This window comes from Pelecanus crispus, chromosome 3 (genome assembly GCF_030463565.1).
Source record: "Pelecanus crispus isolate bPelCri1 chromosome 3, bPelCri1.pri, whole genome shotgun sequence".
In the NCBI taxonomy this organism is placed as follows: Eukaryota; Metazoa; Chordata; class Aves; order Pelecaniformes; family Pelecanidae; genus Pelecanus; species Pelecanus crispus.
In genome coordinates, this window is record NC_134645.1 from 23,591,046 (window position 1) to 23,612,193 (window position 21,148).

The window sequence follows — 21,148 nt, forward strand, 5'->3', positions numbered from 1 at the left end:
TTCTCGTGATGTTTTAAATTCAGTCAATCGGGTACCACGGTTACATGTAACATGCTGGGTTTCGGGACTCTTTTGGTTGAGGGCAAACCTTCCTGGAGAACGGCCGATCCCAGAAATTTACTATTTTAATTATTAAAATAAAGTGCTTTTCTTGTAATCACTGTGGTCTCCTTGTTCAAATGCAATTCCTTCATATAGAACAGAAATTTTCTCTTGTGCTGTCAGGCTCTTACACTACATTTATCCTCAATGGAGAACAAGATGTAGATTTTTTTGTCTGTTTGTTTTTAACCCTTTGGCACACGAAGCTGGAATTCCTCGCCTCCGTTGCCAAACGATTAAAAGACAGTTTTTCATTCACAAAAATCTGATTCTAAGCAGTATGTACAATTTCAGAGCCTTGTTAAAATTTCCACATGGGAGAAAAGTGCATTATTCCCTTCAGCTTGTACAGTCCTTCCATATATTACAAAATTAACTGCTATAAGCCTGTTCTATCTAAGATGTAGCAGCATTCGCAAACATGACACATACAATCCTTATCCCTAAAAATAAATACTACTGCAGTATAACAAAAAAAAAAAAAAAAAAAAAAAAAAAAAAAAGAATATTCAGAGTTAAACACCTGGAGAAAAAGCTAATTCACAAACTCAAAATGAAAACAAGTAAGGCAAACACCTGTTTACCTTGGTGCACACATTTTGGTGAAAAGCAATACCATTATGCCTGTCTACATTCTTCAGCCATCAGAGGTGATGTATATCATGAAAGAAAAAGAAAAGCATGAGAAAGATGTTATCTGGTGCAAATTATAAGACCCCTTAATCAACTTCAACTGCTGCTTTTATGCCTTCATTTCTTGCATGTATAATGTTCGATTCTCCATGATTGCACGTGAACCTGGAAGTTCTAAGTGGCAGGCTGGGTGAGCCCAGCCCTTCTGCTTCTTCTGTAGTATCCAACAGTAATTAAAAAATAATATATATATATATATTTATATATATCAACAGTTTAAGTCCTTCTCTCAAACGTTTCCCAAACAAATTCCAGCCAGATGTTAATGACAGAGACCTGCTTCAAGTAATGATATGCCTAACAAAAACCTTGCATATGTACATCACCACCCCTATGTTTCCTTGTTCTAACCAGCACAAACAGATGCAAGAAAACATTATAGACTAGTCTTTTTAGACTAATTACAACTTTGATTCATCTTCTGGAAGAAGATAAGCTGGACCGACACGTTTTTTTGTTTAGCCTCCACTGTGAGGAAAAATAGATGACTACTTGTGCACAAAGTGTACAATGATGAAGTCAAGTCATCTACCTTCAAAGTAACTGTTAGTAACTTCTTGACGTTGCTATTATACTGAGACTGTGGGCAGCAGCAACAGCAGGAGAGCGTAGTAGAGAAAATTTCGTTATTTCATGCAAAACCAAGATGGATTTTAGGTAGGTTTGGGAAAGAAACTTGTTCAATTTGGAATGGTCTCTGAAAGTGCCCCTGCTATCTTAAATAGTATCTAGTACTGGTGGTGATGTTCAGGAATCATTTTCAGTGATAAACCTAAGATGACAGTGAAGCAGCAGAACAGAAAAGTTATTCTCGTCCACTTGCAGAGTAGGAAAACTGGGGGAAATGCGGCCGCCTCTCATTGTCCATGCAGTCCATACCATCCTCGTCATCTGTATTAAGGGAGAAGTTCAAAATGTCACTATATTTGCAACAAAATTTTACTGTTCACCTGATAGGCAGTACATCTTTCAGGGTTCAATGCTGACGTTAAAGGCTCAAGTTAAAGTAAGACTTTATCCATATAAGCTTATGCTCATACAGTAGCACGACGCTCACTGAAAAGATATCCTTGCAATAAGTCACCATTTATTTCAGGGTGGGTTGGTTGGTTGGTTGGTTGGTTTGGTTTATTATGACAATCACCTGAGAACTTCCATCATTACTACCCATTCTAGGCTAATCAAAACATGCCAGCACATCGAGCTTCTGGTAGCACAGAAGCCGACTGCTGATTGAAGCAGCCAGTTTTCATTATTTCTTAAGCTGAGTTCAGGAAATTATAATCTTACTGTAGATATATTTAAATATTCCTCCATTTCAAAGGGAGTTAAAAGGAAAAACAGCTAAAAAATGAACAATTCATGCAGGTCCTAGGTGTTTCAATTCTTACATATTATTTTTTAGTAAACTTATTTTTACAGTATTTATTGGGATCAGAGGAAATACGGACTAAGCCAAATTCATAAATATTTTTATTTACATAATTCCTGCAGTGCCAATGGAAACCAGGCACCAGATGTTGCCTAACTCTGAGAATTTGGACCTACATTCTCACATGGATTCTTTAACAGTGCTTATCCTTAAAGACTCCTATTGAAAGTGTCATTCTAACAATCTATTTATAGGCAACCTTTCAGACTTATGTATCTTTTGTATTTTCATATATTCCACATATAAAAACTAGAGCTAATGCAGGTTTGAGCAATTGCTATGATGAGGCTGCTTGACTTCAACAGTGCCTCTCAGTTCTGTAACTTCAAATACAGTCTGCCTTTTATACTGTCATTTTAAATTAGGTTCATATACAGAGCTTGTTTGTTTTGCTATCAGTTTGACTACTGTAGATACAAGATCTAGTTTCAATATTCACTTAGCGTGATTTGTAAAACTTTGATATCTAAACAACTGGCCTCAATGTTATGAAAATTATTTCTGTAACTATAAAAGATCTTTAGTTCAGCAGTAACTCTGCTGAACCCTCCATCCCTAAAACACATTTTAACCCCCTTTTGCATAATCCCATCAGGCAGAGGTGATACCATATTGTAGATAATATAATTACTTGTAGATTTTAAAAGAAAAATAATTCAAAATCATTTCCCATTGCAATACCCAGAAAAGGGAAAAACCCATGCGGTCCTTGAACCACTGCAGTTCACTAAAAATGGCAGCAGTTTTCCAGATCTGCCTGGCACAAGAGAAAATTCACCTTCGTGCTGCTGGCGACGCAGCCCTGCCAGCCCTCTGGGAGGGCTTCCCACATCAGCAACGCCGCAGCTGATCTCTGCACTGCTGCTGGTCATTCTCCCCATTTTATTTTTCTTATGATTGGGGTGGGGTTGCAGCCTGTGCTAAGTTTCACGCTGCAGCAGCCAGACCATTACCAGGGGCCAGGATAGGTACTTTAGGTAGGTAGGTAATTTCCTTGCATTGGTACTGATCACCTGCTCTGAATTCAACAAATTTAAAGCTGAAGCGTACACGTATTTTGTATTGCTTCAACCTTTAATGGATAAATAGCCATTCGCATCGCATATGTGGAGTTTCAAGAGATCAAGACTTTACGATAATGAATCAACAGACTCCAAGTTCATCCAAATTTTAGCATAATTTGTGTAAATTACAAACATGAACAAATTCTTATCAAGATAGATGGGAGAAGAAAGAGTTATTTTTTTCACAGCAGGAAGACTTATAATCACTTCAAATGACTGTGTTCAAACACGAAAAATGCAAAATCCAGAAAATACTCCAGATCTAGATACAAACAGAAAACTGCAGCTAAACCTGGGAATCCTAAAACACCAAAAAAATGAGCTAGCTCTGTGAAAGGGTAATCTACCTTAACTACAGTCTTTATTGTCTACCTTTGTGATCCTCTTTCCCCAAGCTCCAATTAAAAAAAAAAAAAAACCACCTCACTCAGAAAGGAAATTCATTCAAGAACTAACCAGCAAGATTTTAACTGCCCTAGTTTGGTAACTCTGTTAAGCCCTAGCTTAGCCGATCAGATCATGACTCGCGTGTGTATAGCAGAAGATGACAAAACTACAAACCGTGATGAAATTACATTCACTGCAACAAACAAACTCTGTGCAAGGCCCAGTGCAATGGTTACATCTACATTAATAACTTCTTGAAGAGCTCTGCTGAAGCACAGGACTTGATAGGAAATTTCATTTTCAAGTAATTAATATCTACACAAGAGACATCCACTTGTTTCTGGCAGCTCTTTTTTTATTTTTCTTTTGGTCTTCAAAGTGTTTTAAAATATGCCTAACTCACTAAACCTAAACAACCCACTGAAGCCACTAGCAGTGTCCACATGCTTGAAGCAGGGTCCATGCTCAGTAGTTTGCTGAACTGGGACCTTGACTGCCAACCAGCAAACATTTGAAGCTGGTGTTTTTCTTATTTAAAAAGAAAAGAAAACAAAACAAAAAAAAAAACCCAAAACAAAAAAACAACCAAACAAAACCAAAACAACAACAAAAAAAACCACACCAAAAAAATGCCCCCAGAACCCAAGCCAGAGTGATCTAATATTCTAAGCTTTGTAATTACTCCTTCTTTAAAAGAACACTGCCATTGAAAGTTACTCTTACACCCTTCCATGTGAAGATTTTTATTAGTAACAGTGAGAATAGCTTTTCCATTCAAACATCAAACAGAAAAAACCTTACACAGTGCTTTATTATAAACTGATTAATTTTAAGTTATGCTTATGCAGAATTTCTGACTTACATTTTTCAGGCGGCGTTATTGTAATAGTTTGAGCTGTAAATTCTTCATCAAAATACCTGGTGTCTGTCTCAGATGTCACTTGAGGTTTAAAAGGAGGTACAAGCTGAAAGGGACCAAGAAACAAAATGAAATTACTATACCTGAAACCAGCCAAATTACTACCAGGAAAACAATTAAGTTCTCCTTTTTCCCTACACCCCAGATCAAACGAGTAGGTCCGTGGAGAGGCAGCTGAGTCTCTCAACTTCTAGGAGGAGACAGAAGCCATTAGAGTCAATCGCAAAACTGCTAGTTCAGAATCTAGCTAATAGCACAGCATGGCTGAATTCCAAGAATCACTCTCACATGACTTGCAGATTAATTGAGCTGCATAAAGGTAATCACCTAGAAATTCTTCAGGCCATTCTAATTACCCACATAGATGTCAGGCAAAGGCACCTCTAGGTACTTCGCCACAACTGGGTGGTATAAACAGCTAAGGCAAAAACGACTGCACAGACAGCATAGTAAGCAGGACGCATTTTTTGTTGCAGGGTTAAGGCCTGCATCTGAACTTACCTTTAGAAGAAACTAGGTGAGTGTGAAAATAAATTTTATATTCAAAAAAAAAAAAAAAAAAAGCCCAGTTCATGCTTAAGTGAGCTGCTGGATCTAATCCTGCCTACTGCTTTCACAGTACGGGGTGGTATTTCCCAACAGCAAGTCACTGGTATTTGCTCACAGCTCCCAGGCAGGACTTCCTTGCCCCTCTTCTGAACCAGCCCTGCTATCCACCTCCTCCTCCAGAACAACTGCCTGCAGGCCACAGATTTTAACTGGAAGGTATATTCAGTATGGAATATCACACTGCATGGTGCCAGTCCCAAACGATAGAGCAGTTTAGTATGTATGATATTGCAAAGTGAGGCGGGGGGTGACAATGTTTTGGTTTGTACCTTGAAGCCCTTTGGTGTTACCTCCTCATATGCAATTCAAAATACACACCTTGAAGATAGTGTATCAGTTTCCTGTTCTATACAACAGGTTACATTACAGCTCACTGATGTTATCAGGGCTTGCGTGTGGTTTTCAACTAGTTTCATGTTATCTCTCTCAACAGAACACCAACACCAAACAATTAATTTGTTCATTTACCCCACAGCAAAGGAAGCGAACTGCTGTTAAACCCCCTCCCCTCACCAAGTTCAATGCACTAGACACAATTTGCCATACACGATTTACACTGCAGAAACTCTTCTTCTGATGATAATTTTTTACGACAGGAAGAGTCTTCGTTATTTTACTATGTTCAGTGCACAAGACTTTTTTTTTTGGTACAGCTTGGAGAGATGTGCATGAACTGGTGAATATTAAAGAAACCTCTGGATCTCAGTGTTAACCGAAGGAGACTAAACAATACACAAAAATGAAAAAAGCTAGCCTGCCCTATGAGGACTAGACCACGTAGGTATGTAGTGCTGCACAACCAGCCAAAGAAAGACGGCTTTCAACAAGACACTCGTTACAGTAAGATCTCTATCAAAAAAATTATTACTATTAATTCCTAATACTTTACAGTTTGGGATGAGGCATGAAAGATTAAAATGTGATGAGGTGCATAAATGGGGCACTTAAACAGCAAGACAACAGCAAAAAAACCTAACCAAAAGCATGTGTAGGTGCATACACTTACACAAAACCTCTCTCCGTTTTTTATCACCATTACAAATGCATACACAAATTCTCATTGTTTCCAAATCCACGTTGAAAACTGCCACCCAGTTCTTTTCATGTTTTCCTTCTCACATAGGATATATTATGCTGACAGCTGGTAATGTGAAAGCTGTGTTAGCTGGAGAAAGATATCTTCACTGTACCTTGCAATATGAGAACCACACCAGAACGCTGGGTGGTTCTTTGGACATGGGACCAGATTCTGCTGCCACCCCCCCCAGGATACACCTGCAACTCCTTCAGCATTACCCTTCATTCAACAAATTGACTCTTTTCTCCCTGCAACAGTTTATTTGTCCTTTTGAGTATATGCTAAGAGCTCTATTTTATCTGATCCAAATCTTCAGTAACAGTCCAAGCAATTATTATAGCAAAAATAAATTTATCACTTGCATATACTCAAAACAGTACAATAAATCTGACTAATACTTTTACAAAACTAAACTCGGTTTTCCCTTACATTTTCCTGAATGGAAAACATAGAACAGCAGAGGGGCATTTGAAGTAAAGGTTTTGGGCATTGTAGGATAAACGCTTAAGGAGCTACCATATATAAACTCAACATCAGAAGAATCTTCTAGGTATAAATCCAGTTATGTCCAGTATTTAAAAACAAAGTATTTCTGGTTTATTGTAAAAATTCATGCACCTTTATGGAAATTATTTTTGTATGCATCCTGGCCATCCCGATCAATTTTGCACTATTTAAGCAGATTTCCAAAGTTGTACATCCCCCCAGCAAAGCAGCCACACAATTCCTAAGCACAGAGTTATTGCAGTGGAACATTCCAGACTGCCATTTTTCTGTCCCAGAGAACACCACTCAAAAAGTGAGAAAAAAAAAAAAAAAAAATTACATGAAGCCAAGTAACATACTCTACTCAAGGCCAAGTGACCACCACTGTACATCCTTTTAAAAGACACTTTCACAGTTCTCAGGTATGAAAAGCACAATTAAAACAAAATTCATCAATCACGGGTGATGGAAGGAAGTTGCTGCTGCAATTCAATGCACAGTAGCTAGGCTTAACAGAAAAGTGTTTATCAATAATGTCCAGTAAGTCAGCTGATGAAACTTCCAGTTATGCCAGAAGTTTAGCTGTCTGGGGAGGTGAAACAAGTAAAACACACAAAACTCCAGGTGGTAACTAGACAGAAGGAACCCGATGCAAATTTGTATCACTGGTGTTTTGAGATTCATCTGTCTTACAGCACTACCTTTCATATCCTGGACATTAAAAGCAGTCGGAAACTTCAGTGACTGCAAAAACAAACTGTGCAGCCATGTGGCTCTCCATGGCTGGTATTTATACTGGTGCACTGGTATTTATACAAGCTGTACCCTCACATACACCAGCCATCCCCTACAGCCTATGGGAAAGAGGAAATGGCAGCTGAGATTAGAGACAGACAGATACAACGCAACAGACAGCAGCAGAAAGGTTTCTTGGTCCTCTCCATCCACTTTGCCTCCTTCCCTCACAGGATCATTTCCACCAGCACAGCTGTGAGGACAGCCAGAACTGGGGATCACTTCTTTCGACCTGCTCTACCCCACCTACAGCAAACCACCTGCGGCTAAAGTCTTGCGGACATCCCACTCCAGACTCCTGATCTGCCACCAAAGGCACACCTCCCCCTCCCCCACGTAAATTCTTTCTCTGACCTTCATATAATTGTTGGGATACTTGCAAGACACGCTCCCAATTCTAATGGGAGAACCTCTAAAATAATTTACTGCTTCCTGCAGAATTCTTTTCAAGAAATGAGGAACCAGAGCACAGAGCTCAGGCGTCACCTCCAGAAGAAAATGAGAGAAATGCAGTAAGAAATTCTTTCCTAACAACCTTTCAGTCAAAGCAGAAGCACGGAGTATGGTATAAATGATGCATGCAAGTGTACGCAGAGGGACACGGTACTTCAACACCGGGTTCAGGAGACTGGAGACAGAGCCATTTGCGACAGATTTTGTAAGCCATGTCACCAACACGCCAGGCCATGCTACAGAAACTTGGCAATCATCTTTCTGGAGGGGTGCCACCTTTGTTCATTAATTGTCAGATCTTATTTAAAAACAGAAAGCAAAATCTCTGCAAATTTCAGCTGTAACAGAACCATTGGAAAGACAAATAAGGTGCAACTGCTGCAGAGAGAACCACTTAGATTGCCACAGAGCCTGAATAAGAACCCAGAAGCTTCTCCATACATCCCAAGGGAGACTGAAGCTGAGGCTCAATGACGAAGAATGAAACACCCAACATTAACTGCAGCTCTGATGATCGCAACATGACAGCGCCTCTCTATACCCAGTGGCATTTCATGTTTGGTGCCACAAGGAAATGGTATCCAGCTGCTATCGCCACAGCTTTTCCCCACTTCTGACCTGAGAAGTCAGGAAGTCCAAGAATAATGTGAGCACCACAAGGCACACCCAGTAACCTGCACCCAAAAGGAGTAAGATGAGCTTTTGTTAAGCACAGGCCTTGTCAATCTGTGTGAAAATCGTGTTGCTCAGTCCCAGCTGCCAAGCTTTAGTACAGGACGATTTTCCTCCTCTAGCAGTCTGTGCAAATTCAGGCAGAACACACTCAAACTAGACAGGAGACTGCACCTTCAGCACCCAGCAATTTACTCTGAGGACCAGAAATACAGATTTTCTGTGTTCACGCATTACACACACACACACACACATATATACAAACAAAGAAATAAAAGTCTAAACTCAGCGTGAGTTTACTGGCTATAAGAGTTCATGTTCAAGACAAAAACCCAATTTCACACCCATCTATCAAGCTGAATCTGCCCCGGCCATTTCCAAGACTTGGTGTTAGAAATGACAAGCAGAAGCAGTATCAAATTCTTAGTGTCTTTATTATCTCCAGTGAATGGCATTTCCATTTGGCATCCATCGAGAGCAGTGTGTGAGAAACACCACTGCAGTTCAAGACCTGGGAAACCTGCCACCCATCTCTCTCGCGGGAAGGAAAGGGGCAAGTACAGCACCTGACTGTTACAGTCACACAGAGCCGAACGGACAGGCTCCACCCTACACCTTGAGCTTTCTCACGCTTATCGAACAGACACGCAAATACTTCAGTATGACAGAAAATATGTAACATTATTTGCTCAAAGACAATCTGACAGGAGCATTTGTCTTGGTGTTGTATATGAAGTGGCTGAAGCTACTTCAAAGTAACTGTGATGCACTCGATCTGCCAAATGAATAATATGATGCTTAAGAACATTAATCTGATCTTCCTTCTTCTTTTAATTCAAAGGGAATTTTCCTTCCAGTGAACTCAAAATTAACACTACCGTAAGAATCACATCCACCAACAGACTGCAGCTGAATAGTACTTTATCTCGAAGTGTGAAAGGAGTAAGAGGAGAAGCTATACACCAGCCCTACTGAATTATTCATTTAAATAAACTAGATAACTAGAGTATAATCTCAAAATTCCCAAACACACTAATTCTTTACGTATCATATAAATACTAAAGAGTGAGCACTGCTGTTCAAATTCAGGTTTTATTCATAAGAAATAACTTTTTGAATCTGACTTATGGTTCAACTTCAGTTATCACATTCCAAGTTGTCCAACTAAAAAAAAATCACTGCCACATCCCAGCATGTATGCCTCTTCTTTATTAATAAATTACAATGTATGAGATTAATTCTGCTTTTCTCACAGCTTATGTATTTTGAAAATTTATTATAAAAATAACTACAAGCCATGTATTTCAACAATGTCTTGTATTGTCATCATATGCTATTTCAACAATTTCCATCTAGTTTATTATTCAAGTCTGACATATGTCAAAAACTGTCAAATGTTACAGTTCTTTCTGACTATGAAAGGAAATTAAGTATTGGTAATTAAGTGTTCATGATTCAATGTCCAGAAATCAAACTTTCATCTACCTTAAAATTTCCTGGACAACCAAAACCGCAAGAGACAGAACAGCCAAATCAGAATGGTGGAAAAAATAAATTATACTGTGAGAAGAGAATGGGGTCACATCACTGAAATACTCCTTTGTATTTCATCACAAGCATGCCCAGCTGGAAGTGCTGAAAACATGTCACAATTCACAGACTTCTCAACTCAAAAACAAAAAAAAAAGTATTTGTATTAACAAACTAGCTAACTTACTAAATGATGTTCCAAGTAAACAGTTGATTTTCACATAAACTGAAATTCGTTAACTTGCAAAATACCACAATAAAACATTTTAAAAGGACACTAGCAAAGCTTGTCTCAAAATTTTATATTTTTCTGATGTGTATATGTTAATAGATGTTCCCTCATTTATACATCTTTTAAGCTCCCATCAAAGCAAATGCTTGGCGATTCTAAAAATCATGCAGGGATACTAACAACACAAAACCTTAGTTCAGTCTTTCAACGTTAGATCCTCAACAACAGTATTTTAATTAAAAATACGCAAGTCCTTTAGAACACTGATTTTCCTTTCCTAACAATATTTTTTTTCTCCTTTTTCTGATATTAGCTCAGTTACCAAAAGAAACGGGAGCTGATGAGATTACGCATTCTGTCAGTCTGTACGTCCTTCCCTAACAAATTTCGAACGGCTGGGCAAACGCACCATTATGGAGAAAAGATCACCGAACAGAAGAGAGACGTCCCTGTCCATCCCCACCAAACTAGAGTTTCCACGGAAGGAAAGACAGTCATTTTGGCGGAGCTTGCAGCCGGTCAGTAAGCATCCCTGCAGGGACTGGTTCATCCCCAGCGCCAGCCCAGAAGCAGGCAGCCTGCGACCCAGCCAGCAGCCGCAGCGCGGCCGGGAGCTGGAAATACCCCGCGGGCCCTGGTAGGACACTGCACGTGGTGGTCCCAGGAAGAGCTGGGATTTCAGTGGTGGAAGGACACACAACACAATCCACAGGAAGGCAGGCTTCAGCAGGGGGGGTTGCCCACGGACAAACTCCGTTTTCCAAGTGATACAATGCTGACACAACGGGACAGAGAGCAACCACGACCCCCAGGACTACAGCAACAGGTTTAAGAATCAGACACCCTTATGCACGTTTTCCTCCCTATAAATTCAAGCAGCTGGGGGAAGGGGTGGTTATCACCACTAGGTCTGCCCATATCATTTAAAGGGTCACTGGAAACACAATGAAAAGATCAGACTGGTTAGCAGTTTTCTGATCTTTTTTTTACTACTTCGCATGGCAACAACACAAAAGCAAGTAACGAGGGTCATTTCTACAGGCTTTGTTGCACTGCAGATAATTGTACAAAAATAGTATGACTCAAATAGCAACGGCCTAAAACCAGATGTTGCTATTCCTATTCCCCTCCTGCCCTTTCCCTTAAAACCTGATACACGAAAGTACTTAAACGTGCATTTAAGATTATAGTTATATTGATTTATATTGGATTATATATCAATATCAATATATTATATATCGATATTGATATTATATTGGCGTTGTATTATTGATATATATGATAATATTGATATTATATATCAATATCAAAAAATATTGAAGATTTTGCCAGGCGCGAACCCAGGGCTTCAGTCGTGGGGTTTAGTCAGCTGCTGTTGCTGTGTCTTACGTAAACCAAAGGTAGTCACAGCCGAAGAGTAAGGAACAGCTTCTTGCAGCTGCCAGACCTCGTGCTGGAAGTGGCTGCCTCCGCACTAAGATAGGTGCCTTCGCAAGTGCTGTGCCTGCAGCGAAGTCAGACACCCCAGCTTTAACCATGACTGCCACTTGCCCCTGCTCCCTTCCCAGTACTAAGAAATAAATCAGTTAGCACTCCCTCATTTGCTTCAGGAACAATCAGAGGTATTATGAGAAATCAGGAGGAGATGTATGTATCTCAGCCCAAATTCCCATACAGTTTCTTTCTTCTTCTTTCATCCATATTACATGCAGGAGGAAACCCAGGCTTTGCTAAAAGGTCTGCATCTCCTTTGACATGAGGCTGCCAGAGTGCTTCAAGCTGCATCCTGAAGACATACATAAATTCCTACCTTTAAATTAATGCCCATGTGGTTTTTGTTTGGTGAAAGACCCTAGACAGAACATCCAACAACTTGAGTATTTCTGCAACCCAAATAAAAATATGCTAAAACAATTCCTAAACAAGTAACAGAGAAATTTCAAAAAGCTTCCTGATTCTAGCTAAAAATAAAACAAATATTTTATTTAGAAGTAGATGGGCTTTTGAAGTCTTCAGAGTTTGCCAAACTATTCAATTTCTCATACTCAGGCACAGAGATAAAAACTCATGAGGGCTGAGATGATCACAGGAAGAACCTGGCACAGGCTGCTCTCTTTCATATGCCCTCATGGTTTTTCTGCCAAAAATAAATACATCTGATCACAAATGCTAACTACTATACATTTTTCATTTAAAGGTAACGACCTTCTCTACTCCAGTGTGCCATACAACATTTTATTAGCATTGTGTAGTACCAAATTAGTTTAATTAGTTAGCAGTATCAGAGAGCTAATAATTCCATTTGACCATTTGGATCCGTTTGAGCTGACAGAGCTACTGTTGTTGCATGAAATACTCTTAAGTTTACAGATACAGAATTCTGTCTCTAATTCACACCGGTAAAGTGATAACCTAGTAAGTACAGAGATGTACTTAATCTCTAGTAAAAATTATAAAATTAGTGGCACAGGAGCATAGTGTGCACATGTACAAAACCATCCCCCAGAAACTACTTGGAATACACATGGTCTTTTGGTTTCCATTACTCTGAATGTGAACTTCAGTTCTTTCATTGCTAACAGAAAGACACTCCTGAAACGTAGCCAGAAAATTATAGTTTCATGGTGCATAAACCTCAGGCAAGAATACTGTGAAATATTTTTACTATGCAAATAATTATATCAACTATCAATTTCATCAAGTGACCCTACTGCTGAAGACTATACTACTAATAATAAACAGCAACAGAAGCAAGCATAGAATAAATCTATTTGAAAATCAAATTTGTTTGATGCACATTCCTCCTGAGTTATTTTCGAATACCAAAACCTCAAAAATATTCATATAAGCATTCTAATCAACATACTCAGTGAAAGTTCATTAACCTCATTATTATGTTTGAAGTTTATATTTCAGAGCACAGTCTCACTCTGCATACTTCAGAACTGATAAGACTCTGTGCGCGGAAGGAACAACTGGGTATTTTAACCAACCAGACAAATGGCTTTGTAATAGGAACAAAACTATTTTTTTTAATTAAACAAAAAAACATACTGTCAGAAGTAATTTTCCTAAGTTATTTTTCCATAAAGGACACATTGTGTGCCAATACTGCACAAAAGCAGTTCCTGTGATCCTTGAAGTTAACTGTTCAACTGAGGAAATTCAATTGATTTTTTATGGGCAAATTTAGTTTCTCAAAGCAACAGTGGACAGAATAAACAATGAATTACTACCATTTCTCCAGTTATAATACTCCAATAAGCCATACCCACCTCCATGAGCAGAAAACCAAAATACCTACATTTATATATTTATTGATATATACTTCTATACATTTCTATACATTTTTATATATATGTGTGTGTATTTATATCTGAAAAATACCTCCTTTTATTTTAATAGCTCAGAATAAGATCTTGACTGAAAGACATTTGCCATGTTGATTTGGAAAGACTCAAAGCACATGCTTACAAATTAAGAGTAGCTATATTTTCTTAACTAAATATGATGTTGAACACAGTGTAGAATTGAGAGCTCTATTTCTAATGTAAAATAATTAAGAATTCTTTTTCAACAGAGCAAGAGTAATGTAACAGCTTTTTCTTTCTCACCCACTCCTAGCACACTGCAATCCAATCGATTTCAGTGGGTTTTTTTAAACTCCAGAAAGGTCCTCACCTTGTATTTTTAGATTTTATCCTCGGAGTGCTTCTCTACAATGTCCTTACATAACCAACCAGTGGCTGAGCTCATAAAGTAACGTGATTAATATACTTGCTCTGATTATTTACTGTAGAGTTTTCTGAAGCCTCATGATACTGCCAGGGAAAAATCACACTTGTATCAAGTAACTTCAGAGTACCATATTTTGTGTCATCATATACAGGCTCTTATTTCAATTCCGGTATTTGTCAGAGAAGTACCACACCAACAACCACATATTTTTAAAATTTCAGTTCAACAACAACTGAAAAAACATTTTGTATCATTGACATTGTAGCATAAACATATTCTGCTCATTCGTATGGCTTCCATTTTCCTTCTATTTGAACAAAGCAAAAAAAGGAGAAAAATCTATCTTTTAAGATTACGCAGCTCAACTGGCAGATTAACAATGTAAAACAGTTGGGGGGAAAAAAAAGACTTTATGAAAATAGAAGGGGTTTATAGCAACAAGTAAATTCTTACACAAGTACTGAGATAAAATCAGCTTCTGTATATAAAACAACTTAAGTCAAATTGAGTTTCACTACTGAGTAAGATAAATTCATTTTCTAAAATCATCCCCAAAGTGTTGATCATTACAGGAACAGCACTGGGTTTAGAGAAAACTGTTCCAATTGAATTCCCAGTACTCGCTTTCTCCACAAGCTGTTTTGGCTCAGTGTTTTAATGCTACTTTAATTTTCTTAGCTATCTCTTTAAAAATAAGTTTGAAAAAGATTTCTACTTAAACACAATCAGTCAGAAAGCAGATTTTTGCTATGAGTCCCTTCCAATCACTTCATTTTCCTATTTCCATAAAACAACTTTTCAATAAAAGGCAGAAATAAAAAGACTATTCAGGATAAACTTCCATTACATTTTCTCACACTATCTTGAGTCGTACACCTACTTTTCTCTTGAAGGCCCAGGAGGACAAAAGGAAAGGAAAAGATTTGGACATTTACATAATAAAAGAAAAATCTTTCCTGAGTTTAGGTTGGTTTGCAAAATTTATTTTTGGTCCACTGACAAATTATTACTGAAGAACAAAAGATTAAGTAAGTACACCTAGTTCAGAATAATTATTCATTTGTATTAACACAGAAAGTTGCAAAGAAAAACATGACTAACTGCAGAGAGCAGCAGTCCTATGACTATCGGTTGAAACCACTTTGCAGAAGCCAGATTATTCAATGTCGTATAAAGACATACCTTTTTATCATATACATCTTGCCAGTTTACTCCAGCAAAGAAACTGTGACGCATGATTTCTTTTGCATCATCTGGGCCTCCACCAAGTCTAAAGAGAGTGGAAAAAAAAAAAAATCTATTAAACAAGCATTACTGTTAAAGGGAGATTAAGTGATTGTAACTGTTGGAAAAGTGACCGTTTGTTTTTGACTATCTGGGAACAATTCTCACCCATTTAGTATGTAATCCTCACCTGTTTAATATGAATTCAGGTGATCTTGAGAGAAAATGTGATAGTAGAAGTATTCATGCCATGGTCTATTCTATTTGATTAATCCAACTACAGTGTTCATTACTGTCTATGATGAGCTTTTTTAATAATTCATTCATTTTAAAAACATACTTAAGTTTACTTTTCTTGAAAGACCAACTGACGTTCTGGCACTATTAAAAACCCAAACCAACTCAGTAATGCTGACATAAAATTTTGCCAAGGAGGTGCCAGGCGCTGAATCAGTAATGACTCACACATCATTTTTATACAGTGTTCACTGCTGTTGCATCTGGGTGCTGTAACAATTAACCAATTACCATAAAATAGTCTCAATCTGAGTCAATTAGTATAAATTAATAAATTGTAGGCCTGCTGAGAAGGTTATTTAAAGGCCATTGTAAATAACCACACTATTCACTGTGGCCCATAGCTTGCCAAAGCCAGACTCTGGCAAGTCATCTTAGGAAGTGAATTCCACCTACTTTGGGTGAACTTGCCCAATGCGATTTGAGCTCAGGGAGGTGGTCACTGCTGCCAACGGAGGAGGGTCGCACCCCTGCCCATAGCTCTCCCCTCTCACTTGCATCTAGAGCAGCATTCCCACTGATGACTGTGAGCTGAGTCAGCTCACTAACCTGGAAGGAAACTAACCCCTCAATGAGAAAACGAGAAAGAACTGGCTGGGTTTTGTTGCATTAGCAAGTCAAATTTGACTCAACAAGCTTAGTGAGCTCCCTTGAGCTGCTCCTGTTGGTGGAGAAAGAACCACACATCCAGGGAAGGGAAGCTCTGCCCCTTTCAACAGCATGTGGACTTTCAGAACTGCTCTCATCTAACTTCTTCCTGAGACTGGCTATCCTACTGGTCTAACAGAAAGAAGTTGCAACAGGAAAAAAGCTAATCTTAACTGAACAAGCAGCCCATACATGTTAAATATTGACAAGAAGAGTGACACAAGTAGTTTGTGTTTCATTAAAAGGAACTGCTAAAGGTATAAAGACAAATTTTAAAAGCAACCTTTTAAGATACATTCCTCTCTAAAGCATTTATTGCAAGGAGCACTAATTCCCACAACCAAGAAAAAAAATCTGTATTGGTATTACCCTGCTGCCAAATTACAAAAATATTCTGGACTACTACCTCAGTCTCGCAGTAACTGGGTATAAAGTTATTCTCATTTCCAAGCAGTATTCCTCTTTGTTTCTCAGCTACTCATTGTAAAATTCTCCACATCTCTGCTAAGCATCCCAGTCAGCCTGCAACCTCCAGACTTCTCTCAATATCTCCCCATCCAGCTGCTCAGAGAAAAGCTGAGTTGCAGTTAACCTCTGTGCTCCCACCCTATTTAGCATTAGCCAGCACCAGAACTTGAATATGAATAAGCTTGTAAATGTAAGTCTGTAATAAACACTACTGTCTGCAAAGATTAATTAGAAGAAAGTATCTTTTCAGTTCCAAGGTTAATATATTTGATGGGTCAGATTGTTTGGAGGTTAACATGCATTAGGAGTTGCTACAGGAACAAATTTTTACTTTAATCTCCATGTATTTGGTTGGGTGGTCACAGTTTGCTTTTACTGCATACAGTAAATTCAGTTAAACAGGCATTGCTGGGCAGCAGCAGAAAGGGTGACCACTTGCACTGTCCTGGCTGCTGCACTTGGCTGCGTGCGGGCAAATCCCTCCGAGAGACACGGCAACCAGTCCCGCCCTGAGTGCCAGCGAGCAATGCCCACTACCAAAAACTTCTTGAGAACAAACTGAGGATGAAGGAGGACTAGAGAAGAGAGGTAGACAGACAGAAGAATGTCTGCAGCCTTAAAACATGCCAAGAGACTTGCAAGAACAACAGAGAGATTGGGGAAAAGAGGGGACCTACAGACAAATCTTACTGATCTACAAAGACAGAGATTTGGTTTAGAACCAGAGGGGACTGGACACTGCCAGTCCAGTGCAGGAGCCACTGGAAAATGGCTCTCCTAGGCAACAATCCCAGAGGGAAAAGCCTGCCACAAAAGGGCACAGGCGGCAGCTGGGCAATACTTGCTTTCAAACCACTGTATTTAGATTTCACTCAGAAGATGTATTTTTTAACAGGTTTCTAGTTTACATGGTCTAATACGTGATCTAATTATGTGCCCTAATAAAATTTATCAGTGGCTGTCTATACATGCCTTCTGGTATGATCACTTCCAAGAAAAAGTGGTGTAGTCCCCATGAGACACTACAGACAACTCAGGGTTAAGTCATACTCTGAAAAATGATTTAGAGCTTTCCCTTTGTTCCAGTACACAATCTAAACCTGAAAAGATCCTTATGTTTGCTGTGAATGATTAAAAAAGTCTTCTCTTCCACATGCTTTTTCCCCTTCTGCTTGTTAAACTCACTTTGTATATATTGTTGCTGTACTGAAAAAGTAGAAATCTGAGACAGTATGGCTGCATATGGCCCTTTCCTGTGACTGACAGGTCCTTCAGCCAGGAAGACCAGGCACCACTGGCCTATTTTTATATTACCCAGTATAATTTAGAGTATTTATTATGCCTGTATACCCAAGTAATTTCACTTACCGCTTATTTGGATCCTTTATCAGTAGGCCTGATAGTAATGATTTTGCATCTGCAGACAGAGTTCGAGGAAATTTTATGTCCTCCATTAGTATCAGTTCAAATAGTTTCTCATGATCTTGGTTGTAGAACGGTAATCTTCCACACATCATTTCATACATGACAACTCCTAATCCCCACCAGTCCACTGCACGACCATAGTCATTATCTTCCAATACCTAAGACAGAAACCAAAACCAGCTGTAAGACATGCACTATTTCAGATACAATCATTTCAGTCTACTTGATGCACCTCTGTATGAATGTGTTTCCAAGAATTTATTTTCACAGTGTGCCACAAGGACTCCCAGGACCTGGCTCAATACATGCAACTGCAGTACTGACCCACACATCTGAGCTCACTGAAATTCCAGGGATACTGGGGACCGACTGCTAAAAGCAAAATATAAAATTGAGAATGACCTGCTCATAATGATCATGAGTGCATTTTCCCCTTTCCTATGTGCTCTACCATCCCATTTACAGTGTACACAGTTTTAAGAAGAGACACTTGATCTACGGGCACTACTGTCTCAGTTGGCATTCTTCTGGGAGAAGAAGTGGAGCATCTCCTTGCTCAGTCACTTCCTCTCTCCTTACCCCACCTGTAAGAATAAAGCCTCAAATTTAGAAACACCTTAATCTTACTAAGATAAACTTAGCTTCTTTATGATCTTTGTTTATATTAGAAGTCCTCAATGCGTTTCTCCTGACAGTTTCATTAGTAGTCCAAACAGCTGAACTGTGCTAATGCAAAGCGATATGACAGTGTTTATACGAACTATGTTTACTATAACACTATGTTTATATGAAATTATATGATCACAGAAATATGGTAACATTTATATAATTTGTTAACATAATGCCTCCGATGTTGTGTGCCTCAAAACAACCTACTCCACAGCCCTTCTCCCAGCAGCCCCAGAGAATTGGAATAGGGAATCTAAGCAGTGTGTCTTGACCTTAATACACCTTCATATTAAACTGTAGAAATGGAGACAACATAACAGCAGCATACTCCCATAGTGAAACCATAAGCAATAAGGAAACTGAAGGCTACTGAATATATACATGTATAATTCCACTTTCTGTGAATTTCTAGAAGATCATACCCTTTCACTCAAAAAAGATAGAACAGTTAGAAGTTAATAAATGGTAATACAGAAGGCACTACAACCTTATGTGCCAAATTGCCAGCATTTGCTGCAGGAAGATCTATTAAAGAGGCAAAAACCTTAAACGAAGAAATTAAGACTTAAATAATAAACAGCTAGGAAGATCAAAGAAATGCAACTAATACAGTTGGAATATATTTATAAAGAAGTAAATATAATTATTTATAAAAAAATGTTTCTGTATCATTAAAAGGCAGATTCTGCAAGGTAGCACATACAATTGATTAACAAAAAAAAAAAAAAAAAAAACCAAACCAACAAGCTAATCCACAGAAAACAAAATACTTTTCACAACACAGACACACGCAATCACAACCACCAAGAGCTCACCCAGATTCAAACTGTAAGTAGATACACAGGAACAGTCATTTAGACATATAGTAGTGAAAATCTGGTGATGTGTAGTAAAGCCTTCAGAATAAGGCAACCTCTAACAGATCAGAAATAACCTTCTCCATGAGCACATTATCTTGTGATTGTCTAAAAAGTGTAAGATGACTTCCAATAATTTCCTCTGAAGCAAGGGCAGACACAGTCCTCACCCGTCTGGGGACACTAAGTGGCCGTGACCACATCACAGGACACATGCACTTACCCCAGCCAGTCCTAACAAGGGGGGTTGAGCTCATTTATCTGCCTCTCCTTTTTTTCCCCCAGTAAATCCAACCCTGCTCTGAAGTATCTGGTACATGCTATGAGGAGAAACAAAATGCAATCTGATCCAGTATGGCAATTTTGACAATCCCACAGTAATTAATGCATTCATATTCCTAGTTTTCACTGTCCTTAAGGATTAGTAGTAGAAACATGATGAAAAGAAGTGTATTACAAATCCCTCTCATGTATATAAGATTAAAAAATCATAAATATTAACACATTAACACATACTATTTACAACTGTGCCAAAACACACAGACTCGTTACATCATTGATATTTCCAAATAGAGGGTGAAATTTTGGAAAGTGTAAAATACAACAAATTATCTGAATAAGTACATACGAAAAAACTAACTAAAATAATTCCTGCACTTTAAAATTAATTAAATGTTTTATGAGCTTGAGCATATTGCAAGCTATTTGCTGAAAAACTGTATGTGAAATCTGCGGTGCTTGTCTTTAAATCACTGGTTCTTCTGCCACAGAAAAAAAGCATTATATATTTTTCTACTCTATCTGTTCGCACTGTTACCATTTCTCCTATTTGTACAGCAACCTACTCTTTTCTTCTGAAGCTAGTAAATATATAAAATTGTAAGGCAGTGGTAGATTCTTTTTACAAGTTGAGGTGTGGTTTGCATTTGTGATTTATAAAAGAAGGCAATGGGAAGATAAAACATATCATCCTCTGAACAAGGCAAATCACATGGCCAATAGCTAAAGCAAACTGTATCTGGGGCTTTACCTAATTTATGCAGGACTTTACCTAATAATAATAAAAAGTATGAGCAACCTTTTGCTGCATTCCCACAACAGCAACAAAACAGTGGTACAAAGAAAGAGCCAAATGTGATTTTTAACCTCTTTTTACATAAAATCATAAAAAAGCATAAAAGCTGGATTAACTGCCTCCCGAACCCGCATATCACCAGCCGGGTTCTCATCCCCAGCTGGCAAAACTGGCAACTCTTTATTTTTGTTTAAATACCTGGTTTACAGCCAGCCAGACAAGCAAGAGCATCAAAAGGGTTTCATTTAGGCGAAAGAAAAACAGCCTGAAAATAGTGTAAATAAAGCAAAATGCA

The 21,148-nt window shown here is 38.4% G+C and overlaps 1 protein-coding gene across 1 annotated transcript in view; it reads right to left on the reverse strand.

Annotated features, from left to right (window-relative positions):
• Nucleotides 1–1,600: 1,600 nt before the first annotated feature.
• The window catches only part of AKT3 (AKT serine/threonine kinase 3), a 73,141-nt gene continuing 53,593 nt past the window's right edge, over nt 1,601–21,148 (reverse strand). Inside the window, exons 10-13 of the mRNA XM_009484831.2 lie at nt 18,196–18,410; nt 15,373–15,460; nt 4,541–4,643; nt 1,601–1,686 (exon numbers count right to left, since the gene is read on the reverse strand). Of these exons, the coding sequence (XP_009483106.1) occupies nt 1,601–1,686; nt 4,541–4,643; nt 15,373–15,460; nt 18,196–18,410 (492 nt within the window). The remainder of the gene's footprint in view (nt 1,687–4,540; nt 4,644–15,372; nt 15,461–18,195; nt 18,411–21,148) is intronic.